The 27,958-nt window shown below is 40.8% G+C and overlaps 1 protein-coding gene across 2 annotated transcripts in view; it reads left to right on the forward strand.

Moving 5' to 3' along the window:
* The window catches only part of ADAMTS14 (ADAM metallopeptidase with thrombospondin type 1 motif 14), a 250,961-nt gene extending 226,252 nt beyond the window's left edge, over positions 1–24,709 (forward strand). For both annotated transcript variants that reach the window (XM_082269283.1, XM_082269284.1), the window contains exons 18-22: positions 2,547–2,679; positions 5,404–5,611; positions 9,830–9,959; positions 18,853–18,966; positions 23,209–24,709. In XM_082269283.1, the coding sequence (XP_082125409.1) occupies positions 2,547–2,679; positions 5,404–5,611; positions 9,830–9,959; positions 18,853–18,966; positions 23,209–23,765 (1,142 nt within the window). In that variant the 3' untranslated portion in view covers positions 23,766–24,709. The remainder of the gene's footprint in view (positions 1–2,546; positions 2,680–5,403; positions 5,612–9,829; positions 9,960–18,852; positions 18,967–23,208) is intronic.
* Positions 24,710–27,958: the final 3,249 nt, after the last annotated feature.

The raw sequence follows: 27,958 nt of genomic DNA on the forward strand, positions 1-27,958 counted from the left end.
TAATTTACATTTTATACAGAACTGAAAATAAACCTAGCTAGCAGAAAAAAATCATGAATGTGTCTACCAACGAATGACTCATTCTCAAGAGATCTAAAAGGTGTTTAGCTTTTGTGAAAAAGAAAATATTTTGTAAAAATGTGCTCGCATCCAACTGGTAGATGAATGTTTTACTTTCTGTTTGGTCTTTGGTCTAATTGGAATCTGCAAAGAAAAAGATAAAGGGTTGAGAGATTTTGCTTACAGGATTTCAAAAAGTCATAGAGTTCAGTACGTTGGTGCTCTTTTGCATTTGACTTTTAGCTGTATCTGGTTTTCCATTTATAATAGAAACAATATAAAGTGAAAGCTTAGCATGTGATCAATTTACTTTGCTAGGATAAAACAAGTTTAAGTGACCACATACTGATTACTTTCTGTTTGAGATGCTCGCCACTTGACAGCAGTAGATTACTGCACTGTTATTGCTACACTGAAATATTTATAGGTAAGAAAAACGATCCTTCCAACTAGGGATGATCAAACGGTTCGGGTCGACCATTGGTTCGACCCGAACATTGACTGTTCGAAATTCGGCCGAATTCAGAACTTTTTGCTGAAAAAGTTCGGAATTCGGCAACCAGAACCGACCAAAATGCAATGGGACAGGAACTGGGCTTTAAAAGCCTGTGATTGGACCAGAACCATCAGTAAAAGCCAATTGAGGGGGCAGGAGGATGATAGGAATGTGATTGGAGTGACTAGGGGGTCCAGAGGCCAATCAGTAGTGAATACACGCCCCAGTATATAAGATAGCCCCGCCAAATCTCTAGCACTTTAATACAGGGCTGTGGAAGAGAGTGGAAGCAGTTCTGTTACTCCTGCTTCAAAAGTGTCATTTAGCAATTATTAGTGTGAGGAAAGGGATATCTAGTGTAGTTAGGGTACTATTTTCCACTATAGTTAGATTCAATAATCTAGTTTCTGTAGGGAAAGTGTGTGTCAAAACCCACCTGGGTTTGAACACAAAGACAAAGACGCCCAGAAAATGCCCAAAAAAACGCCTGCAACAAAAACGCGCAGGTGTGTTGTTGCAGGCGTTTTTTTTGGGCATTTTTTAGGCGTCTTTGGAGGCAGGAATAACATCTGAACTTCTGTATAGGGATATATATACACACACACATATATGTATTTATACACATACACACATATAGGTGTGATAGGAGCGGAGCCCTATGCCTGCAAATAATTTCATTAGCGCAGGCATAGGGCTCCGCTACTTTCACACCTATATGTGTGTATGTGTATATATACATACATGTGTGTGTGTGTATATACCCCTACACAGAAGTTCAGATGTCATGCCTGCCTCCAAAGAGGTCCACAAAAAAGCCCAATAAACGCCTGCAACAAAAACGGCCAGGTGTGAAAATAGCGGAGCCCTATGCCTACTCTACTGCAATTCTAATACAAACAATCTTTTTTTTTTCTGGTTCTGGACATGCTACAGAGCTGAAACTTCACAGGTACACTTTTTAGACCCCCCAGACACTAAATCTAAAGAAATCTCATTTTTTTTTCCAATAATTTTTTCAATAATTGGCTCTCTATCAAAAACGACAATTTTTAAGAACTTTTTTTTGTGTGATTAATAGTCACTGGGGCATGACCCAGAACCCTAGGCACTTTTTAGGGGCATTTATTGGGTTTTAGGGCTTCAAAATTGTGTTTTTTGATTACAGAAGTTCGGGTCCCATTGATTTCAATGGGGTTCTGAAATCCGGGCCCGAACTTTCGGGAAGTTAGGGTGTTCTGGTTGAACCGAACTTTTCAAAAGTTCGATCATCCCTACTTGCAACTAGGGTTGTTGTAATTTGTGCGGTACCATGCTGTAAGCCTTTAATGAATATACATAAGAATGTCATTAATGCATTGGCCATTATGCCTGTTTATTTCTTGGTTTTTAAAACAGGTCACACAATACATCAACATCATACAGAAGGGGCCATGTTGTACACAACTGTATGGTCTTATGCTTGCAAGGCCTTGGATATATGGAAAGGGGACAATGTAACAGCATGTCGGCTGTAATCACACAGCTATCCTTGGTCAACTGTATTCTAAATTGCCATTGTACTGGAGCTTACATGCTTCTGCTTGGATGGCCGTGTTAAATTAACATTTGGCCTTGTGCAAATATCCTCCATGTTTGTGAAATCCACTTGGGGTTATATTACATGGCTATGTAACTCCAGCACAGCCACATTGTTATGCTGTCAAGATTTCCTCTTAATTATTGTTCTGGTAACAATTTCTGCCTTAGTGACAGTGGTCACCAGGACATATAGAAAAAAAAAATTTCACTTTAAATAATTTAAAATGCTACCGAATAATGATGCTTCACACCTAAATTAAGCACTGCTTGCTAAAATTAAAAATAGCATTTTTTTTTCTTTTTTTACAAACAGTATTTGTTTCAATTTGTCAAAAAATGTGATCTGATAGATAATGAAAATATAGCTTTGTAATTTGTTTTAATCAGCTTAAATAATTTTTTTGTTTTTCAGGTATTCAGTACACTAAGTATGGGTGCCGGAGGAAAAGTGACAACAGGATGGTTCAACGTAACCTGTGTGATAACAACAAAAAGCCAAAACCAATACGGAAAAGATGTAACCTGCATGAATGCTCTCAGCCAGGGTATGACCAAGTTAGTAACATGAAATGGTCCTCTCAACTTATTCTTATTTCAGTTGGCAAAAAGTATTTTCCATGTTTGTATGTAACATCTTACTAATGCATCCTATTTATGCAGGTAGGTCTGAGATTAATTTATTTTAGATAGATAGATAGATAGATAGATAGATAGATAGATAGATAGATAGATAGATAGATAGATAGATAGATAGATAGATAGATAGATAGATAGATAGATAGATAGATAGATAGATAGATAGATAGATAGATAGATAGATAGATAGATAGTAAAAAAGGAAGACTAAGGCCCCATTTCTGTCTTAATACAACATAAAAAATGTAAGCGTGCAATCATTTATAGTTTAATAAAAGTCCAAGTAATTCATTGACAGAAGAACCACAAAGCCCAGATAGCAATATTCATCCACGTGTAGGAACAGGGATCCGAAGGAAGTATACAGGTGACTGCCCTCCACCAACAGATATCTTATGCGTTCACCTTAATGAATAGACCCCTGAATCAACAGAAGGTCATAAGCGCATGTCCCCCTCGTTTGGGATAAAGTGAAGACCAGCGGTGTATACTGCTCAGTCCAGACGATCACCAACCACATGCAGATAAAAACAGATCTTAGTGCTTTCTGTTAACACTAATTCAGCTTTATTAAAATACAAAATATGTCACTCTTTGAAACAAATAAAAACAGCCCAAATAGAGAGGATGGAGCCTCGGGTAACCTCCGTCTAGTAGGATGGCAGTGGGTGAGGTCATCAAAGGTAGATCCTCCCCATACACGTTACGTCCAATGGGACTTCATCAGCTGGGTGGAGCTACAGCATCACCGTTGTGTATTTATAGTAAACCTGCTGCCATAGAGATACAGGACGCAGGAAGTCTCGGCTGCAAAGACGCTAGAAGTTTCGGCTATAACACTAGATCACCATGGCATAGAGAACAAAAAGACAAGCTGGAGCAGCGAAAATGCCATCAGCTGGGAATACAAAACAATTTCAAAACCAAGGTGTACACAGATGGAGCCCACTATTGCAGCCTCAGACATCTGCTGACAGGCTCTGTGTGAGTAGAAGCAGAGCCAATCGCTGTTACAACGGCTGTTTACATTACATTACGGCTGTGTTTGCACACAGCTATCATGTGATCAGAAGGGCCAATCACAGAGCCCTCCTGCCGAGCGATGTTGTGCTGTGTCTGAGGGACACAGGCACACTGGGATTGTGCAGCTGCGCAATCTCACTCTTTTGAAGGACCTTCAGGAACGTCCATTCACAAGGAGGAAGCTCTCACCCACTGTATATGTGCAGTGGCCAGGTGGGAGGTGGTTAAGGGCATTAAATTCCTGGAGCGCATTTGGTACAGAGTGCAGAAATTGTGGAAGTGGGGGGTGGGGGGGGGGGGAGCTACAAACAAAGTGCACTACATACATAGTGCAGAGTTCAGGAGTGTGCTCCATACAGAGTGCAAAGATCAGCCCTTTCCACTGCTGCTTACCTCTGCATCCTCCATGTACATCTCACTTTAACCATGCCCTTATCGTCTTTCTCCTCCTTAAACTCTCTACCATCTTCCACATGTCTTACTTTTATTGCTGAATTAAACTGAATCACCGAACCAGCTCTAGTACCTCCCCTCACACTGTAGGCCGCTCAGACTCTCTCGGTTACAGGGAGATCATCCAGTGGGGGTGTCGGCACCTGCACGGTGCCAAAAATATGTAGCAGAAAACAAATTGGCCAAAAATGATAAAAAATTTTGATTTTTTACATTTTTGGGGGGAGAACAATAGAAGGTATTTTGTAAGTTAAGAACACATATTAGAAGCGAGTATGGTTTTTAACCATATTTTTGTGTCATTTGGAGGAGGAATCTCTCAGAGGAGTAAACAGTCAGTAGAAGTTTCATGTATACCAATCATTTAGAGTATCAGTTTTAGATGTACAGACCCCTTAGAAAAATGTATTATTTTTACACAAAACAAACAAGCAAACAGAACAACATACCATGCAAATACTATTTTCCCTTCTCAAGATCATATAGCTTGAGTCTCCTTTCTCAAAGAATACGGATACCTTGCAATTATATTTCATTTTCCCATTGCCATTATGTTCATTAAAGTGTTACTAAACCCACAACAGTAAAATCAGTCTGTATATGCAGTAAAGTATGCTTGTTAGACTCACTGTGGAGCCTAAGGGGATTATTCCTCTGCATTGTGTTAAAAAGGCTGTTTGACCCTGTCTCCTCTGATCCTCCCCTTCTTCCACAGTATCCAAACCATCTCCTGATAGTATAGAGACTTAGGGGCAGGCTGCACATGCTCAGTTGGTGTGCTTTCCTGGGAGACTGAATGTGATCAGCACTGTCCAGACAGGGGGTCAGGGGTCCTGCAGCCTCATAGGACAATCAGGGGAGAATGAAAACTCCCCCTACAAGCATTGACCAGATGGAAGTCACAAAAGTGCTATATACTGCTGATGAGAAAGGGTATTTAGCAGTTTATATTTGCTAAAACTATTGCATTTCCATGTTCTGTGTACTATGGGAGACCAGATATAGTGAATGCAGGCTCCTGGGTTTAGTAACACTTTACCTTGAGCAAATTGAATTGCGTGAAAATACATTATTGTATAGTGCTGTTTATTTTCTCAATAAATGTTAACAAAGATTGTGTTTGGAGTAATGGAAAATGTATGTAACTATGTTTGCAGATGGGCGGTGGAGGAATGGGGCCCTTGCAGTAAGACTTGTGGTAAACTGGGTGTCCAGACCAGACTGGTTCAGTGTATCCAACACTTGGAAAATGGCACAAACAGGACAGTCCATACAAAATACTGCACTGCTGAGCGTCCAGAACCAAGAAGACCATGTAACCGAACACCTTGCCCTGCGCAGTGGAGGACGGGAGCCTGGTCACAGGTTAGTGATGCACAGTAGAGGAAGAGTTCTATGACAAACATAACACAAGATAAAGGGAGCACTTAGTCACTCATTGTAAAGCCCTTTTTTCATGTAAGGAATTTCCAAGGAGAAAAGATGTATTTTTTTTCCCTCTGCAATAAACTCTTGATCTGTGTGATCTAGTGCTGGTCCCAATACAAGTTGACTAATAGGGATGATCGAATGGTTCGGGTCCACCATCGGTTCGGCCCGAACATTGGGTGTTCGAGGTTCGGCCGAATTTAGAACTTTTTGCCCAAAAAGTTCGGAATTCGGCAACCAGAACTGACCAAAATGCAATGCTTCAGGAAATGGGCTTTAAAAGCCCGTGATTGGACCAGAACCATTAGCAAAAGCCAATTGAGGGGGCAGGAGAATGCTAGGAATGTGATTGGAGTGACTAGGGGGTCCCTAGACCAATCATTAGTGAATACGCCCCCAAGTATATAAGATCGCCCCTGCCAAATTCCTAGCATTCTTGTACGGGACATGGAAGAGAGTGGAATGCTGTTCTGTTCTAATGTGTTACAAAGTGTCATTTAGCTATTTTTAGTGTGAGGAAAGGGATATCTAGTGTAGTTAGAGTGCTCCTTTACACTTAAGTTAGCTTCAAAAATGTAGTTTCTGTAGGGAAAGTGTTAAGTGTAAAGGGACCGTAGTGTAGTGTAGGGTTAACTGACAGTGACTGCTATGGAAGGGTGACAAAACCCTTCCATAGCAGGGTGACCGCTATAGAGAAATGATCATTTCTCTGAGTTGCTTCGGGACAGGAATATGGCTTCTCACCAGCCAAGCATATTTCATGCTGCAGGGGCTGCCACTGCCAGTGCTTTTTTGAGGACATGTTTGATGTCAGACATGACATCTGAACATGTGTATAGGGGGTATATATACACATATATGTCTGTATATACCCCTAGACATATATAGGTGTGATAGTAGCAGAAATATATGCTTGCGCTAATGAAATCATTTACAGTAATATATTTCTGCTACTATCACACCTATATATGGCTAGGTGTCTATATACTTATAATTATGTGTGTATATATACCATTATACACAAGTTCAGATGTTTTGCCTGCCTCAAAAGAACCCCAAAAAATGCCCAAAAAAACGCTAGCGTCAAAAAAAAATGCACAGGTGTGTTTTTGCTGGCATTTTTTGGGGGTTTTTGGAGGCAGGCAAAACATCAGAACTTGTGCACAGTACCACTATACACAAGTTCAGACGTTTTTCCTGACTGCAAAGAACCCAAAAAAATGCCTGCTTTGAAACCGGCAAGGTGTGAAAACCGAGAAGAGAAGCCAACCCCCTGAGCTGAAAGTGTTCTAATACAAACAATCTTTTTTTTTTTATGGTTCTGGACATGCTACAGAGCTGAAACTTCACAGGTACACCTTTTAGACCGCCCAGATACGAAATCACACAAAAAAAGTTCTTAAAAAATTGTCATTTTTGATAAAAAAGCCAATTATTGAAAAAATTTAAAAAAAAAGAGATTTTTTTGATTTTTACTTTGGATTTCAGATCTGGGGGGTCTAAAAAGTGTACATGTGAAGTTTCAGCTCTGTAGCATGTCCAGAACCATAAAAAAAAAAGATTGTTTGTATTAGAACACTTTCAACTCAGGGGGTTGGCTTCTCTTCTCGGTTTTCACACCTTGCCGGTTTCAAATCAGGCAATTTTTTGGGTTCTTTGCAGTCAGGAAAAACATCTGAACTTGTGTATAGTGGTACTGTGCACAAGTTCTGATGTTTTGCCTGCCTCCAAAAACTCCCAAAAAATGCCAGCAAAAACACACCTGGGCATTTTTTTTTGACGCTAGCGTTTTTTTGGGCATTTTTTGTGGTTCTTTTGAGGCAGGCAAAACATCTGAACTTGTGTATAGTGGTATATATACACACATAATTATATGTATATAGACACCTAGCCATATATAGGTGTGATAGTAGCAGAAATATATTACTGTAAATGATTTCACTAGCGCAAGCATGTATTTCTATATATTTTTTGTAACACACCATGACCAGAGCAATATAATGTTACCATAGTAACATTGTACTTCTCTGGGGAAGTGATCAGGTTATTTTTTTTTTTTTACACATTGTTTGCTTATAGCAGTGAAGTACATTGCTATAAGCAAGCATTTTACTGAATAAAACTGATTTGTTCAGTTTGTTTTGTTCTAACTAGCTGTGATTGGTCAAAGCTAATCACATGTTACAGATGGATTGTGATTGGCCCTGTCTGTACCATCATGAGATCATTGACCGATCACAGCTAGCAACACTATTGTATATAATAGATGGCATGAAAGGAAGCCATCTATTGTGTACAAATGTCATGGGAGCTGCTGTGATTGGTCACAGTGGTCACTTGGTACCGGCAGCGAGCTGGTACACTGATCAGTCATCTGCTGTGTCCTATGGACACAGTCGGTGATAGATTGCATGGCCCTTTCTGACAGGACATCATATGACATCCAGTCAGGATGGGAAAGCCACGGTCCAGCCATCATTCTGCCATAGGCCAGGCGGGAAGGTGTAAAACATATTATATAATCTTTACCTATGAAAAAAGATGCATGAATACTACATCTTTTTTTCTTTTTCTTAAAAGCCTGGCCTGTTCAATATATACCTCCTGTATTTTAGGCAGAAATGCTGTGTCCATGTCCATGGTCCTCTGCAGCTCTTGCTGGTTCCTCCTGCTGACCTTGACTCTTTATAAGATATAGTAATGATGTAGAGGTCAATAGTAAAAAGTAAGAGCTGTGGAGAACCCAGGAGAGGCAGCAGAATAGGTAATCATATACTGACTTTTTTTTAATGTATGCATGTAATTGAAGCATTTATTAGGCCAGGTTCACACTAGCTGCAGCCGCGGCTCACAGCAGGGGTCCGGGGCATCCCTGTTCTCCGTTTCAGGTGCAAATCAGGTCTGAATTTTTGCCTGAATTCAGACCTAAAACAGAGCCAAAGATGCACAGGACCCTTTTCCAGTGCCGCCCCAGAGCTTTTTGAACCAGCTCCATTGAGAGTCGGGGCACGGTCTCCTGTCATGCAAATCGGATGCGAAAACCCACATCTAATTTGCATAAGTGTGAACCCAGCCTTAAGTGTTAGCTAGGCACTGGGGGAGAGGCAGTGTAAGTTCCTGTATCCCAGAATGCACTGGAAAATAACAGAGAACCATTCATGGTAAAGAGTATGGAAATTACCCTTGGAGACTTTGGGATGTACCCAATACTGGTGCAACACCCTCCTCTTTTCTGCTGGGCCATTCTTTCCATTATCATCTTGAGCTGAACCAAGCCAAGTGCCAAAGAGATCAAAGTATAAAAACATCCATTTATCAGAGAATTCACAAAAATGTCTGCTATTACACCACAAACTAAACATACCTCAAAGCAGATCATTTCCTCTTTATCACTTCCCCTTTAAGCGCTTCCCACTAGAAAAACAACACTTTCCTGGGCATTTAACAAGCATTCTAAGGCCCCGTTCACACTGGGGCTATCCGACTTGCCGGGGCGACCTCATAGGTCGCGGCGCGCTGCTCGCACTACGACCTCGGAGCGGCCGGCACGGACTTCCAAACATTGAAGTCTATGCAGGTTGATCCGGGTCGCCCCAAAGAAGCTCCGGACCCTTTTTCTAAGTCAGGGCGACTTGTGTCGCTCCTATTAGAACGGGTCCATAGCTTCTCTATGGCGAGCGACCTACGGCGACCTGTCAGGCGACCAGGTCGCCTGACAGGTCGCCCCAGTGTGAACGGGGACTTATTGCTTTTCAACGCTTCAGAAAAACAACAAAATGCATCAAGAACACGCTATAAATGCTATGGGCGTGTTAATGAGCATTACTTTGTCTCTTAATTAACACATGTGTGAACAAGCCCTTCTGCTACATGTTACATGTAAACACAAAAAGGTAAATCTTTTGTTGAAATGTTTCTTCCATTTACTGTGTGCATGTATATACACTGCATTGTCTACACAAACATACTTTTTTCATTTATATTAAGTTTTTAGTATTTATTTATGAGACTCAGGGGAGGTTGTGGTGCATCTGTTATCTGTTTGTAAGAAACCAGTGATTTGGAAGACTCTCACATCCTGCATTCACGGGAGGAAATCTCTACATTTGCACAAGCTGTGCCTCTTGATTGATGTCATCCCATTGATTTTCACAGTGCTCATCAAGCTGCGGTGAAGGCATTCAACAGCGCCAAGTAGTATGCAAAGGAAGTGATAATGTTATTGGTCAGTGTGATGGTGACAAGCCCGAAACTATCCAGGTCTGCAAGATGGCCTCTTGCCCAGGTATGGTAATGATGTGTATATTTGATGCTTGGCTTTAACTTTGTTTTGTCCTAGTAGGATACATGATGTTGATTGTGGTATCCTGAAATGAATCCTGTTTTTGGAAACATAGTAAATTTTTGAAACCGACATGAAATCTGAAACAGCTTGAGTTGGTCAGCAACTTGAACATACACATGGTAAATATATTACAGAAACAATGATGTAATAAAGCTGGATGATTGGCTGGCAAAAGATTGTGTGTGTTTAGCTGATGGGCAATAAAACACAGAGTGTAGATCTGCAGTGAGAGAACCTGGATTAATTACTGGTAGTATTATACCAATTTGGCTAAAAAACAAACCACTTTGACAAAGCCTAAAGCAGAATTAAACCAAAAATGTAATATGTTTCAGTTAACTAGTCCCTAAATGTGTTGGCTGTATTAGTTTTATTTTTTCCCTTATTTTCAACTAATAACCTAGTCAATCACACTTTTCCTGTCTTGGGGTGTCCCCATTCTGGATGGATTGGTTGAACTAGATGGACTTGTGTCTTTTTTCAGCCAGACTAACAATGTAAGGAGTAACTGAGAGACATGTTTGGACAGCAGCATTACCAGTCTGGGGAGCAGGTAGTGTTAAGCTGGATACACACTATATCACTTTGTTGGTAAATTTCCTTTAGATTTACCTCCAACTATGTTATGCAAGAGCCTGCCTGATTGAATACAAATTGAAAGTGTTTAGGTCTGACCTCATATTATATGGTTTTGGTAAGTCTAAAGGAAAATATCTAAAGACAATTGTATAGTGTGTATCCAGCTTTAGATGAAATAGCAGATGTAGATAGACATTACTAACAAATTAAAGCCAAAACTCCAGCTAACACATTTTAGGCAGTGACTTTATCCGTTTGGGATAAAGGTTTTAAAAAAATAACAAACACTTACCTTTGCAAGCACTTCTGTAGGTGTTAAAGTGCTTCTAAAGCCTCAAGGTTTTTTACCTTAATGCATGTTATGCATTAGGGTAAAAAAACCTTCTGTTCTGCATGAGCCTTCCAGCCCCCCCCCCCCCTTATTCTTACCGGAGCCCAATCAGATCCAGTGACGTGCACGAGAGCTGCTGTCAAATCAAATACCTTGGCCAGGTCTTGATGCGGACCGGGCGGCTCAGGAGATAGCCCGCATGGGTTCCCAACATGGAAAGTGGCTTTCCATGGGCGCACTCACTGAAGAGGAGGGGCCTGGGGCACCGTCTGGGAATCCCAGGAAAGGAGGATCGGAGCTGCTCTGTGCAAAACCATTGCACAGAGCAGGTAAGAATAAAATGTTTGTTATCTTAAAGAGATTGTAAACTCATTAAAAATATTTTTTTTTTCCAACCTGAAAGAGAAACACATAATGAGCTAGAATGCATCGCATACTAGCTCATTATGAAATACTTAGAACGAGCCCCCGCCGTACCGCCCGCTTACCTGTATGACGGGCGACATGTTCAGTCGCCCGTCTTCCGGGATCGTGGCATCCGGCCATCTGATTGGCCGGACCTGCGATTACGTCACTCCCGCGCATGCGCGCGGGAGCCAACGGTGAGGGCACGGGGTTTTGAAGGAACGGCACCAGCGGCCGTTCCTTCAGAGCGCATGCGCCAGTGAGTTCATTGGCTGCATTTAAGGTAAATATCTCCTAAACGGTACATGTTTAGGAGATATTTACAGTACCTATAGGTAAGCCTTATCATAGGCTTACCTATAGGTAAAAGTTGCAGAGGAGGGTTTACTTCCTCTTTAATTTTTTTTTAAAAGACAAAGGTTTAATGCCACTTTATTGATTTTTCTCAACCCACAAACTTCTTCGCTGACATTGTTCCTCCCTCTCTGTGACCCCTGGAAACCGGAAGCAATGAGGATTTTGTAATTTCCAGTTTCTAATTCTTTGTTTACTTAGCCCGTCTGTGTCTGATTGGCTGATTGGCTGCAGTGGAAGCCAGAGAAGAGCTGTTGTTGATCCCTTGTGAGAACAATAAGGATAAGACAAAAAAAATGAAAAAGACTGTGATAGAAATTTAAAGCGCCCCTGCCCCCTCGTGCTTACACGCAAATGTAAAATGCATACGTTAGTCCAAGTACAGTGTTCGCATTTGTGAGGTATTTTCGCGAACGAAGAGCGAGAGCAATAATTCTATCACCAGATCTCCTGTGTATCTCTAAACTGGTAATCTATAAAGGCATTTAAAGCCTCGCCTATGGAGAATTTGAAATATCGTAGGTTAGCGCTATACTATGGGCAGACACAATTTTTAAGCATGACATATTAGGTATCTATTTACTCAGCATAACATCTTATACATTTCACCAAAATGGGTATTATATGTGTTTGTGTGCAAAAAAATCATTAACCACTTGACCTCCAAAAGATTTACCCCCATTCATGACCAGGCCATTTTTTTGCGATACAGCACTGCGTTTTGTTAACTGACAATTGCACATGTCATGCAATGCTGTACCCAAATAAAATTTATATAATTTTTTCCCACAAATAAAGCCTTCTTTTGGTGGTTTTTGACCACCACTGCATTTTTTTTTTTTGTGCTTTAAACGTAAAAAGGCCAATAATTTTGAATAAAATAACTTTAAATTTAGGCTAATATGTATTCTGCGACATATGTTTTGTAAAAAAAAAAATCCCAATAAATGTATATTTACTGAATTGCGCAAAAGTTATAGTGTCTACAAACTATGATATATATACTCTAATTTTTTTTTTATACTAGCAATGGCAGCGATCATTGGGGCAAACAGTCCGATACTAACTGACACTTTTGACCCTTTGTGGTGTGGGAAAAGTTACACTAATACAGTGATCAGTGCTAAAAATATGCACTGTCACTGTACAAATGACACTGGCTGTAATTAATATGTGTTTGGTTTTAAAGGGATGAGGTGGCAACCCTCAGTGCTGGCGGACATCCAGTCCCCAGAACCCGCAGATCAGCTTCTGCTGTGAGTAATCATAGCAGAAGAGGCCCGCCGGCGGTGCACGCATGTGCCCCTAGGCGGAAGAGGAGAATCACGTATATATACATGATTCTGCAGAGGAGGGCCACCCTATAGCAGTAACTCTACTATAGGGCGGTCCATAACTGGTTATAGTGTAGTTTTCTTTCGTTTTTGTTTTAATTGCTGTTGAAAAACTGCTGCACAAATGCCGTGTGACATAAAAAATTGAAAGACTCACCATTTTTTTCTACAGGGCCTCTGTTAAAAATATATATACAGTGCCTTGCGAAAGTATTCGACCCCTTGAACTTTGCAACCTTTTGCCACATTTCAGGCTTCAAACATAAAGATATAAAACTGTAATTTTTTGTGAAGAATCAACAACAAGTGGGACACAATCATGAAGCAGAACGAAATTTATTGGATATTTCAAACTTTTTTAACAAATAAAAAACTGAAAAATTGGGCGTGCAAAATTATTCAGCCCCTTTACTTTCAGTGCAGCAAACTCTCTCCAGAAGTTCAGTGAGGATCTCTGAATGATCCAATGTTGACCTAAATGACTAATGATGATAAATAGAATCCACCTGTGTGTAATCAAGTCTCCATATAAATGCACCTGCACTGTGATAGTCCCAGAGGTCAGTTTAAAGCGCAGAGAGCATCGTGAAGAACAAGGAACACACCAGGCAGGTCCGAGATACTGTTGTGGAGAAGTTTAAAGCCGGATTTGGATAAAAAAAATATTTCCCAAGCTTTAAACATCCCAAGGAGCACTGTGCAAGCGACAATATTGAAATGGAAGGAGTATCAGACCACTGCAAATCTACGAAGACCTGGCTGTCCCTCTAAACTTTCAGCTCATACAAGGAGAAGACTGATCAGAGATGCAGCCAAGAGGCCCATGATCACTCTGGATGAATTGCAGAGATCTACAGCTGAGGTGGGAGACTCTGTCCATAGGACAACAATCAGTCGTATACTGCACAAATCTGGCCTTTATGGAAGAGTGGCAAGAAGAAAGCCATTTCTTAAAGATATCCATAAAAAGTGTTGTTTAAAGTTTGCCACAAGCCACCTGGGAGACACACCAAACATGTGGAAGAAGGTGCTCTGGTCAGATGAAACCAAAATCTAACTTTTTGGCAACAATGCAAAACGTTATGTTTGGCGTAAAAGCAACACGGCTCATCACCCTGAACACACCATCCCCACTGTCAAACATGGTGGTGGCAGCATCATGGTTTGGGCCTGCTTTTCTTCAGCAGGGACAGGGAAGATGGTTAAAATTGATGGGAAGATGGATGGAGACAAATACAGGACCATTCTGGAAGAAAACCCGATGGAGTCTGCAAAAGACCTGAGACTGGGACAGAGATTTGTCTTCCAACAAGACAATGATCCAAAACATAAAGCAAAATCTACAATGGAATGGTTCACAAATAAACAGATCCAGGTGTTAGAATGGCCAAGTCAAAGTCCAGACCTGAATCCAATGGAGAATCTGTGGAAAGAACTGAAAACTGCTGTTCACAAACGCTCTCCATTCAACCTCACTGAGCTCGAGCTGTTTTGCAAGGAGGAATGGGCAAAAATTTCAGTCTCTCGATGTGCAAAACTGATAGAGACATACCCCAAGTGACTTACAGCTGTAATCGCAGCAAAAGGTGCGGCTACAAGGTACTAACTTAAGGGGGCTGAATAATTTTGCATGCCCAATTTTTCAGTTTTTTATTTGTTAAAAAAGTTTGAAATATCCAATAAATTTCATTCCACTTCATGATTGTGTCCCACTTGTTGTTGATTCTTCACAAAAAAATACAGTTTTATATCTTTATGTTTGAAGCCTGAAATGTGGCAAAAGGTTGCAATGTTCAAGGGGGCCGAATACTTTCGCAAGGCACTGTATATAATGTTTGGGGGTGCTAAGTAATTTTCTTACATGTATGTGAGAAGTGTCAGAATTGGCCCGGTATTGAAGTGGTTAAGTTATAACCATATGCCACAGCCAGGAGCCAGTCACAAAATAAATTGTATGTGCGACCAAGAAGGTTCACACTCGAAAGCGGCTACCTAGAGGGACTAATGCAATATACCAGAAAAATATAAAGGTTAATAGATTTTATTAAGTATCAAAAAGCAATAGTAAAAGTAAAATTAAACAATAGATAGAAAATAGACCACATCCATCTCACACCCTTGACAACGTTGTCTACCCCAATTAAAAATAGAATAACCGTCACCTGCGGCCACTATGAGGTGATAAAATCCAGATTGTGTGTAGCACACACTGGTATCTTTGATAAGGTATGTTATGTCCACTGTATGTTGTTGCAATAATTTTTAATATATGATCAGGATTAAATCACTTCAGCCGACATTGCCATGGGTGAGTATTATATATTATATTTTTATATATATAAAATAAAATAAAAACAAACAGTATGTTCTTTAGTAAGGATAAATCCTCTGTAGTGTGATTTATACACAGAATACGCTTTTTTGGAAATAATACATTGGTGCTGCTTTAAGACATAATAATATTTGGAATGGGTGGAGCCACAGTTTTAAATGTCGTGTAGCGAAGTAACCCATTAGTCCTGACGAAGCTGAAAAATATACGCCCATTGGCGAAACACGTCGACGTCACGTCTGGCCATATACCGGTCCCTAGTGTGGGGACGCGACTACGGTGAGGAGCTATCTAATTATGTGGCACATCTGAGAAGTGCCAGTATATCCTGCAGTAAGCGAGGACTGTGCCAGATTGTTCTGGGGGAGCAGACACGGCAGATCCATCTCCTAATGTCTACCAGTCATGAGCGGATGTAATGGGAAGTCCATCGAAGCGCAGCACAGCCACATACACCTGACTGGTATCATCCAGTTACTATGGAGAGTGAACTAAGCAGGTCAGTAGTGGGACATATTCGATATGGATGGGACGCCCTGAGTGAGTACTTTCCTTGATCGATGGATCAACTGTACCGGTTACCTGCTTGTGTTGCAACAGCTCTATCCACTGTATTATGCATGACTGAAACTTTTTATGACTGTCTTTTCAAGTGGTAAATTTTCCACCATTCATGCTCCAGTAACATCTGAGATATTGCACTTTCATTCTGCTGATCCTTGCCCCTATCTACTTTATACTTTTGCTGGCTGCATATATCTGACTTCCCTATTGCCTCGGACAGTGAGATACAATCTCAGGAATGAACAGCCATCTGATTGCTATTATCAAGGGGAGTCATTGTCACCAACTGATCACAAAACCAACTGAGCGCAATATCACATCTACAATAGCGACATTATCCTCACCATACATTAGGACTTTGCAACCGCACCTACTGCAATTGTTTAGGGTGGTTTACACATGTTAGTCTACAGTAAATTTTTACTGTGAGGTATTAGATACCTAAATTAGTATTCTACACACAATCTGGATTTTATCGCCTTAAAGTGGCCACAGGTGACAGTTATTATATTTTTAATTGGGGTAGACAACGTTGTCGAGGGTGTGGGATAAATGTGGTCTATTTTCTAACTATTGTTTAATATCACTTTTACTATTGCATTTCGATACTTAATAATAAAATGTATTAACTTTTATATTTTTCCAGTATATTAGTTCCTCTAGGTAACCACTTTCTATTGTGAACTTTCTTGGTCACACATACAATTTATTTTGTGCCAGGTTATTTTGGGTAACATGGGACTGCACCATTTGGTGTGGGCTGATACCAGGCTTTATATAGCTCATTTTTGTCTGTTTAATTTAATTCTACCAGGAGCCAGTCCCCTGTACAGCATTTCAAGCCGTTCATTAGCACGCTTCTTAATATGTCTATCAGATTGCAATTGTCTTTTGCACAAGTGGCTTTTGAGCAGCATGAGTATCCACAAAAGAGTTCTATGCATAGGCATGCCCATTCCCACTGCTGATATTTCACCAAATCCCCTAACTGGCTCCTAAAAAGAATTGTAAAAAACAAATATAAAAAAAATAAAAAACTACTGACACCATCTACTGACATCAATCGCTGCCCCACTGACACATCTACTGCTCTACTGACACCATCCATGTTTAATACATTTTAAAATGTTTTTTTTTTACTTTTATTTATAAGAGTGTGTATGTATGTATGTATGTATATATATGTATATATATATATATAAAGTGAGTACACCCCTGACATTTTTGTAAATATTTTATTATTCATTCATGTGAAAACACTGAAGAAATTAAACTTTGCTACACATTACCAGGCACCTCATCTCAACTCTCACACTTGGGTGTTCAGCTTAAATGGGCTGAAGGCATCACCGGTAACAATGGCAGACCCATATCAGGCCCAATGCCTGGAAAACCTGCTACAGATGTATAAGTGCTGCCAGCATTGCTACAGAGGTTAAAGGGGTGGGGGGTCAGCCTGTCAGTGCTCAGACCATATGCCACACACTGCATCAAATTGGTCTGCATGGCTGTCATCCCAGAAGGAAAATGATGCACAAGAAAGCCTGCAAACTGTTTGCTGAAGACAAGCAGACTAGGGACATGGATTACTGGAACCATATCCTGTGGTCTGATGAGACCAAGATAATCTTATTTGGTTCAGATGGTGTCAAGCGTGTGTGGCGGCAACCAGGTAAGGAGTGCAAAGACAAGTGTGTCCTGCCTACAGTCAAGCATGGTGGTGGGAGTATCATGGTCTGGGGCTGCATGAGTGTTGCGTGCACTGGAAGCTACAGTTCATTGAGGTAACCATGAATGCCAACATGTACTGTGACATTTTGAAGCAGAGCATGATCCTCTCCCTTCAGAGTCTGGGCCACAGGGCAGTATTCCAACATGATAACGAACCCAAACACACCTCCAAGACGACCACTGCTTTTCTAAAGAAGTTGAGGGTAAAGGTGATGGACTGGCCAAGCATGGCTCCAGACCTGTCAGTAGTTTTTTATTTTTGTTTTTTTTAACCGAAGGTGGAGGAGCGCAAGGTCTCTAACATCCACAAGCTCCGTGATGTTGTCATTGAGGAGTGAAAGAGGACTCCAATGGCAACCTGTGAAGCTCTGGTGAACTCCATGACCAAGAGGGTTAAGGCAGTGCTGTAAAATAATGGTGGCCACATAAAATATTGACACTTTGGGCCCAATTTGGACATTTTCACTTAGGGGTGTACCCACTTTTGTTGCCAGCGATTTAGACATTAATGGTTGTGTGTTAAATTATTTTGAGGGGACAGCAAATTTACACTGTTATACAAGCTTTACACTCACTACTTTACATTGTAGCAAAGTGTCATTTCTTCAGTGTTGCCACATGAAAATATACAATAAATAATTTACAAAAATGTGAGGGGTGTACTCACTTTTGTGACATACTGTGTGTGTGTGTGTATGTGTGTTTGTGTGTGTGTGCATATATAGAAACATACACACACCTATGTGTGTTTGAGCTTTGGGGTGCCCACCCCAATAGGCTGCATACACTTATGGTTCTATGGCACTTCTGGATACAGTAACATGGTGTAGAGGGAAAAAAGTGCCATAGCTACAAAAGACCTGGTACTTAAAAACCTTGCCAGAAATTAGTCACAAGAGCTGGCTAAATCAAAATAGCCAAGTGGTTTGGTTGGCTGCACCACAGAAATATTTTTAGAGGTCTATCAGTTTGTGGGACATCTATTGTGCCCCCAACCCCACCCCAGTATAACCAGATATTGCTAAACAGTGAAGAAGTCCACAGTGTGCCCTTTGTGATAATTTTTGAATAATAATGCATGATGTATAAAGCATTTTTTTTGTGTCACATTGCCAGGTATTTTCTTTTTTTTTTTGGCATGGATATGCATTTTATTCTATGCAAGAGTGTGCCTTTCCTTATACATGTACTATTGCTTTTTAGGAAAATCGCCAGGACTTACACAACAAGCAGAAACAAGTGATCTAAGCCCTTCTAAGACACCTGTAGCTGCCCCTCAAAATTCCCTTAAAAATCCTGTGAACAAAATATCTACTAGTAAGTATGGAAACCCTATGTCCCAAGAAATCAAATCCATGGGTTACATATTTAATTTTATATGCATGCACCATTTTTTTTAACTCTCTTGTTGAATGTACACATTTAAGTAAATGTGATTTGTTTTCTGGGTTTTCAGAAAGTCCATTCCAACAGCATTGGGGTTGATTTACTAAAGGCAAATAGACTGTGCACTTTGCAGGTGTGGTTGAATTATTCAAGTGCAGTTGCTCCAGAGCTTAGTAAATGAGATAAAGCTTCATTTTGCAAAGAATACACAATAAACATGCAAGTAATTTATTTATTTTTTTTAAACAGCATTTTTGCTTACATGTGATTGGATGATGGAAGTCAGCAGCGCTTCCCCTCATTTACTAAGCTCTGGAACAACTGCACTTGTAAAGTGCACAGTCTATTTGCCTTTAGTAAATAAAGGCAAATAGACTGCGCACATTTTGTTTTTTTAGTGATGAGGACTGTGAATCAAGACATTGGGGGAGATTTACTAAAACCGAAGAGTGCATAATCTGGTGCAGCTCTGCATAGAAACCAAACAGCTTCCAGGTTTTATTGTCAGAGCAGAATTGAACAAGCTGAAGTTAGAAGCTGATTGGCTACCATGCTATAGCTGCATCAGGTTCTGAGTGCTCCAGTGTTGGTAAATACCCTCCCTTTGTATTTCTAGAACATGTTTTAGTTCTATTTAGCTATCGATTATTTATTGCAATAATTTATCTTTGTTTTTCACTCTGAATATCAGTTAATGCTTCTGAAAAAAAGAAGAATGGAGTACCTGTCCTGACCACAACAGCAGCTGTGTACACTGTGGCCTGCAACTTCTAAGGGTACTATTGGGAGACAGGAGATGAAATGCTCATTGAGTTCGAAATACAGTATATCTCCCATCTCCCAACAGCAACCTCCAGTTGCCACCAGGATTAAGGAATTATGGGTGTTTCATGTCTTTATTGGGACTGCAGAGTCTGTTCTTTCAAAAAGACTCTGGAAGCCTTCAATTAGTAGTAAGAGGACCAGCATGGTATATCTATTATGACTTTCCTATGTATTTTTTTAATTATAAACTATAAAGTAACAAGGCTTTTAAAAAAATTATAGTATTACTTACATTTAAGGCTCCATGTACACGGGTCGTTAGAAAAAACGTGCTGCAAAGCTAGTTCTGACTTTCCCCGCCGGGAAAAAGCAGCTGTTAAACGTGCTTTCAGTAGCTTTTTCCATTGGCGTTATTGCACATTTGGCCACGTTGCTTTTAGCAGCGTTTTTTCTGCCTCCATTCAAAATCAATGGTTCCCTATGGGAGCCTATTGATTTGAATGGAAGTCGCACCGCAAGTCGGATCAGGATGATCCGACTTGCGCTGTGAGAATTTTGAGGGGAAGCTCCACGCCAAAAATGGGAAAAAACTGCGTGGGGGTCCCCCCCAGGTTCCAAACCAGGCCCTTCGGGTCTGGTACGGAATTTGAGGGTAGCCCCAGGCCGAAAAAACAGTGTGGGCCCCCCCCAAAATCCATACCAGACCCTTATCCGAGCATGCAGCCCCGTAGGGAAGGAAGGGGGAGGGGATGAGCGAACGGCCCCACCCCCCCTGGACCATACCAGGCCACATGCCCTCAACATAGGGGGGTGTTGGTGCTTTGGGGCAGGGGGAGCTCTGCACCCCCACCTCAAAGCACCTTGCCCCCATGTTGATGGGGACAAGGGCCTCATCCCCACAACCCTGGCCGGTGGTTGTGGGGGTCTGCGGGCAGGGGGCTTCTTGGTATCTGGAGGCCCCCTTTAAAAAGGGTGGCCCCCCAGATCCTGGACCCACTCCCTATGTGAATGGGTATGGGGTACACTGTACCCCTACCCATTCACCTCATAAAAGGCAGTGTATGTAAATAACGACAGGAGACGTTTTGTAAAGTTTATTAAAAATCTTCATCCGGACTTCTCCGCTCTGGTCTTCTCCCTCTCCGCTCTTCTTGTCTTCTGCTCTTTTGATGTCCGCTCTTCTGCTGTCCAATCTTCTGCTCTTTTGCCCTCGGCTCTTCTTCTTCCTCCGGTCCTCCTCGGACAATGTCTCCGGTGATTATGCCGGTCTCCGGTCTCTGTAGCTTGTTATATAGCCATTGTGGGCGTGGCCGCCTGGTGACGTCATCAGGAGACCCCCGCCCCCTCATGTAACGGATGATCGTTTTTTCTAACGTCCCATGTACATGGAGCCTAAGGGAAATGGTCAGGATGACAATAGGGGAGCTGACATTTAAAGGTGTAGATTCTGGGGCTTTCTTGCTTGTCTACTTAAAGAGTAATTGACTTGAAATAAGTATGGACTGGTGCGCAGTGCTGTAGGGGCAGTGAGAGGTGGTGAGCTGCGTTATTAAAGTACATCATGCTATTTCCTTTTTTTCAAATGTCACAAAATTACACTTCATTCAATTCTCTGCACCACAGCCCATCACAAGGTGCTGCAGTGACATGCACAGATGTGAGTTGCGCTACGTTAAAATGCAGTGCACTGCGCCCTACTACAGCATTGTGGTGTGAGCAAGCACACAGAAAACAGTTCCATGTATCCTAACATTGGGCTTGGACATTAATCAGTGCAAATCAATGCATGTATTGTGAACAAGCACTTATTTTTAATCACTTGCCGACCAGCCGTCGTGTATATACTTTGACAAAGTGGTGAAATTGCGCAAAACGATGTACCTGTACGTAGTTTCATTCAATAGCCACTAGATAGCGCCATTGCGCCACCAGAGCTGCGATTGCAACGTGATTGGCTAACGGGGATGTCAATCAATGGGTCCGGCAGACCCGATGTCCGCCAGCCACCTGCAGTCATCCTCAGGAGAGGCAGAAGGGCGATCTGCCTATATAAACAAGACAGATCGCCGTTCTGCAAGGGGACAAGATGGAAATTTGTGTTCCTGCTAAGCAGGAACCTGGATCTCTGTCTTTCCCCAATCAGTGCAACACCTACACAGTTAACAAGCACCCCCTAGGAACACATTTAGCCCTTTGAACGCCCCTGATGTTAACCCCTTGCCTGCCAGTGTCATTAGTACAGTGACAGTGCATTTTTTTTAGCACTGATCACAGTTTTAGTGTAACTGCACCCCAAAAAGGTGTCAAAAATGTCAGGTAGATGCCCGATTTGTCTCCTGCAATGTCACAGTCCCACTAAAAATCACTGATCGCCGCCATTACTAGTAAAAAAATAAAAATAAAAACAAATTCCATAAAAATATCCATTTCCATATCCTTTAGTAGACGCTATAACCTTTGCGCAAACCAATCAAAATACCCTTATTGGGATTTTTTTTTTACCAAAAATATGTAGCAAAATACATATTGGCCTAAATGAATGAAAAAAAATGATTTTTTAAATTTTTTTATTGGATGTTTTATAGCAGAAAGTAAAACTATATTGTTTCTTTTTTTTCAAAGTTACACTCTTGTTTTGTTTATAGCGCAAAAAATAAAAACCGCAGCGGTTGGGTACAGCTTCTCACAACTGCGCAATTGTCAGTTAAAGTAATGCAGTGCCATATCGCAATAAATGGCCTGGTCATTAAGGTGGTAAAACTTTCCAGTCCAGAAGTGGTTAAATAAAATTGAACAATGTATTATAGGTTATAGTCTGTGGATTACGTAGAAAATAAAACATGTTGTAAAAATTGCACAGGTCCATAGGCGGTATAAAGGTACAAAAGATGAATTGGTTATTACCATTATGGTAGCACTGCCATCTAGTGACAACATTGATCATTACATAAACATTCCATATTAGGCCTCACATTTTGTTTTAGCAAGTACTTCACAATGTTCAATTGTTTAGACCTGTAAATACAACCAATGTTGTCTCAGTTTTAAGGAGTTGGGAGGACTGCCAATATGTAAAATGTGTAAAATCTCAAAGGCCAGATAGCCAGAATTGTGTTCTACACCTGCCCTGATTAAAAATCACTGCAAGGACTGGTAGGCATGCTGTGTGCTTGCTTTCTTGCACCACACACAGCTTCTAATATTTACCAAATGTTCACATGTCTATAACTGCTAGAGGCACAGGGATTCTAAAAACAATGTTTAAATTATTTTGGAATTAAGTTACAAGTTCAGAAGTTGATGATGTTTAGCAAAATTCATTCATAGAAGACAAGACATTATGAAACATCCCAGTTTCTTAAATGTGGGGGAAAAAAAAGAAATAATAAACTTTGTTTTTCTCCACAGAAGATGTATGCCAAGGAGATAAATCAATATTCTGTCAGATGGAAGTCTTAGCACGGTACTGCTCTATACCTGGATACAACAAGCTGTGCTGTGAATCGTGTAGTAAAAAGATTGTCCCCACCAGCCTGACTCCAAGTTCAGAGCACGCGGCGCTGGAACTTCGAGCTCCCGAAGGAGCAGTCCTCCCTAGCCCAATACTGCCAGTATCCTTGGTTCCAACACTTGCAAGTGACTTACATGAAACATCGATAGAAAAAAGCCCAATGGATATTCAACATGGCCCACAGGTCACAGCAACCAACAGTACTAATAAAGGTCTTTCTGCTTCGCAGGCGATAGGAAATAACACCTCGGCAACAGATATAGGAAAACAAAGCGTACAGCAAAGTGAAGGTGGACTTGTGGATAGCCTTGGCGTACTGTTCAACAAAACCTCGGCAAACAAACAAGTCAGGGTCAGTTCTCTGGCATCTTCTGATATAGTAAGACAAAGAAGGGAAGGTTTTGATGAGGTGCACACTGGTTCCAATGGACAAAATGTCTCTGTGGCTACATGAACTTCATCAAAAGTAGCTAAGCAGTGTCATCGGGAATGAACTATTTTTAAGTCAAAATAGCAAAGGCTTTTTGCATTGTTTTGCCTGTAGCACTTTTTTCAGTCATTGAAAAATGACTCAAGTTTTATGCTAAGGATAAAACCTCTGGGCATTAGGTTAATACGGCCCAGTATTGTTACCTCACAGTGCAGTGTGAATGCACTTTATGTCGTCATAAGGGTGCTACCAACTGGATTCATTCTAAAAAAAAAAAGGAAAGTATTTCTGCAAAATTCACCTCAGTTCTTCAGTTGTCACTTTTTCCAAAATGTTCTGACATTGAAGAACACCAAACATGGTGCTTCCTTGAATTTTGAAAAAGAGCAGAGTATCCACAGTTTTGGGTGTATGTGGGGGACTGTTTTTATACCTGTTTGTTTCCTGTACCTCAGAGAATTTGGGTTAGTTGCAGTGAACTGCAGTGAAATATTTTGGTGTTGAATGCGCCTAAGGTCAAGCGTTTTTTTATTAAGTGGTAGCAAAATGATGCTTTAAGTTTTTTTCGTTTTTTTTTTTTTTGCAATATATGCATTTGGTTTCTGTATTCTGATGGTCAGTGTGTCAAATGGTCATTAAACCCACTCACTGATGGCCTTATGCTACCATCTATTGCTGCTATTATCTAAATTGAATGAAAGGTTTAGGGAGATATTCAAGTGCATCCAATATTTCCATTGCATAAGACATCTCTCACATTTTTTTCCAAATGTGTTACATTTTTTAAAAATGAACATCCAATCTTCCTAATCATCATGGAACCACCAGCAGATAACATTGCTGTTTCATAAGGCTTTGCACATGCATCTGCCTGTGACTGTTGTTCTTATCTTTCAGTGCACCTCTGCCCATATGGACGTTAAAGTGTTTATGAAATCCCATCAAATAATAAAGGTGCTTCAAAACAAGCCCTGGCAACCTCTGTTGCTGCAGAGACTGTGGAGTAATTAATCTTCAAATATCACAGCAGTCTCTGAATACAGTCATTGTCTAAAGGCCGTACACACGATCCGGAAATCGGACAACAATTACTGCTTTTGAAGCGATCGTACGATAATCGGACCTTTAGTGCAGAGCTTTCAAGAGCTGATCATGACAGTTCATTCAATATTATCTGATCGGACAAGCATGAAAATGTTTCTCATACGATACCAGATCATATGACTTTCGATTAATCAGTACAGTTGTCGTTCAAAAATACAATACAAATACAATACAACACATGACATCACTTCCAATTTTTTATTTTGTCGTACGAGAATTTTTCACATTAGTAAACTCTTCATGTTCGATATGCGATTAACATGCAAAAAAAAAAACCGGACGATCTGTTGTCCGATTTTTGGATCGTGTGTATGGGGCTTAAAGAATAAGTAAACACTGCCTCTTTTTTTCTTATTTTCCTTGACCTGCAAAGTAAAGTCATAATGTGCTAGTATGAAACTTAAGGCTCGTACACACTTGACGAAAATCAGACGAAACATCCTCAGATTTTTCTCTCTCTTGCTCAACGTTCATTACCGTTTTTAGTTGACAGTGCAGAATGTTCACGAAATTTCTATTTTTTTTTTTTGGGGACGTTTGTTCGTAGAGTGTGATGTAAGTAGATATACGTGTGACCCCGAGGCAACTTGATGAGGCATCAGCAACTTCCGATCATGCGCGCGGTCTTTCGTATGCGATTTTTTGCGGACGTACTGCATACACATTAAATGAAAATTCGTCGTGCTGGGGATGGACGATGAAAATTTTGGTGTTTGTCTCTCCGTTTTTCTTCGTTGAAAATGTCAGCATCGGCTGCTGAAAGTTGTGTACACACTAGCCGAAAATCGTACGATTTTACCTCGGATGGGAATTTTCGGCAGATTTTCTACTAGTGTGTACCCCACTTTACCTGCAAACGAAGCCCTCGCTTTCTCCGCTGGAGGCCGCATCCATCTTCTACCGTCTTCCTTCTGGGTCTGCGGGCTCCAGCTGTGTGGCTGGCCCGGAGCCGTGTTACATCACTCCCGCCATTTACGTCACGCAGCTCTGAAGAAACAGCACGGGTGGCCGTTTCTTCACAGCACATGCGTCAATGACGTCATCGGCAGCATATGTAGTAAATATCTCCTAAATGGCACACATTTAGAAGATATTTACAGTGCCTATAGGTAAGCCTTATCATTAGCTTACCTATAGGTGCAAACAATCTGTGGAGGTTTACTTCCACTTTAAGTCCCGGTTCACACTGCCACGACTTGTCAAGCGACTTGGTCGTCTGACAAGTAGCGCTCCATTCTGTGCAATGGAACCGTTCTAATCAGAGCGACTCAAGTTGCTCCGACTTAGAAAAAGGATCCTGCACTATGTGGGGGCAACTTCGGAGCGGCTTGTATTGACTTCTTTTAGAGAAGTCGTTTGCAAGCTGCGATAAAGTCGTGCTGCATGGGACGGCTTCAAAGTGGGGGCGACTTTGAGTTGCCCCAGTGTGAACCGGCTCTTAGAGCTTACAGCACCTGCTGTTTGTTTACATTAGATGGCTGGCAGGCTGCCAAGTCACTGTTACCACATAAAATAAGGAGATAGCCTCTGTTGTGAATTTGAAAATCCATTTTTTCACAGTGTCCGCAGCTACAGATTTCAATGATCGCTTGTTTTTCCGCTTGTTAGGAATATGTAAATACTGCAATGTCTGTAGTTTGGCAGTATGAGGTTGGCTTAACAGCATTTTAGCAAAGAGTTGGAGAGATAGTTTAAAGCAAGCAAGGAACAGAACCCCTGTGTAAGCCCTAAAACTCTCTAGGGGTACCCCCATTTGACAAGGCAACGGGAATAACACATAAGTCAAAGGGTTGTGAGATATCTAGAGAACAAGGTTTTTTCTTTTTTCTCAACAGCAAAACAGGGGGTATGGAAGTGTAATTAAACGGTGGTGTGCAGCTGGGGAGGGGGACTTTAATTATACCTGCTTCTTTGCTCTATTTCTTTTTGTAATTTAATCAGAAGCACATTATTACTTTAAACAGGATACTGTATTTTGAACACATTAAAACATTATAAAAAATATTCTAACTTTGTATGAAGACATACTGACCACCTCCAGTCCATATATATTCTGCATTCCATGTTTAAGGTGAAGCTGGGATATTAGAACACACAGTGAGAGCTTATATCCAAGTTTCTTGATGCCTTTAGTGTCTCTGAAGTCACCTGAGACACATAAAGGTCACCTGAGACACTATGGGGTTGATTCACTAAAGGCAAGTAGACTGTGTACTTTGCAAAGTGTAGCTTCACTTTGCAAAGAATACCCAATCACATGGAAAGAAAATAAAATAAAATAAAAATAATGCATTTTTGCTTGCACACGATTTGATGATGGAAGTCAGCAGAGCTTCTGCTCCTTTACTAAGCTCTGGAGCAACTGAACTTTGCAAAGTGCACAGTCTTTTTGCCTTTAGTATATCCACCCCAATGTGCAATCAGGACAAGGCAGGTGGGAAATTGTTGACTTTGCCTATAACCATCAAAAATCTGTGCAGTTTTATCAGTTCTGGGTTAAAATGTGGCCAGGATCCATAGAAAAGAATATAACACAGTGACATTTTCACTTACTTTGCACATTTTCATACAAGCTCCATTTTATTTACTGAATCAGTCTTATTAAGTAAGGTGACTGCAATATATAAAGTCTAGTAATACCAAACTAAATGATTTTAATTGGCCTCACTTCACAAATTGTAATTATGCTGTTTGAGTTACATTGTTTTGTTAGATAAGCCTATTTATTTCAGAAGTGTAATGGATCGTGGCAGCTTGCAAGCAAAAACAAGAACATTATAGTACCTTCTCTAACTGGTGCAGAAAAGCTATACTAGTATATGTAACAACTACCCAATTTAAACAATGTGTATCTCTATTAAAGTGAATGTGCCCCTTACGCACTTGCTGATTATATGATCTCTGTACACTGAATCAATCTTATTAGAAATTGGTATTTTTTGCTGAGGCATACAGTACATAGACCTTATGATCCAACCAGTTTGAGCCAAGTTGGGTGTTGATAGATGTGTCTATGGGCTGCTTAAGGATAATGCAGGTACACTTGACTGGGTATAATTATATTATGGCTGATTACTATTCTTCCCAGAAATATTTATTTTGTGTGCTGTGAG

This window comes from Pelophylax lessonae, assembly GCF_965119305.1.
Source record: "Pelophylax lessonae genome assembly, chromosome: 9".
In the NCBI taxonomy this organism is placed as follows: domain Eukaryota; kingdom Metazoa; phylum Chordata; class Amphibia; order Anura; family Ranidae; genus Pelophylax; species Pelophylax lessonae.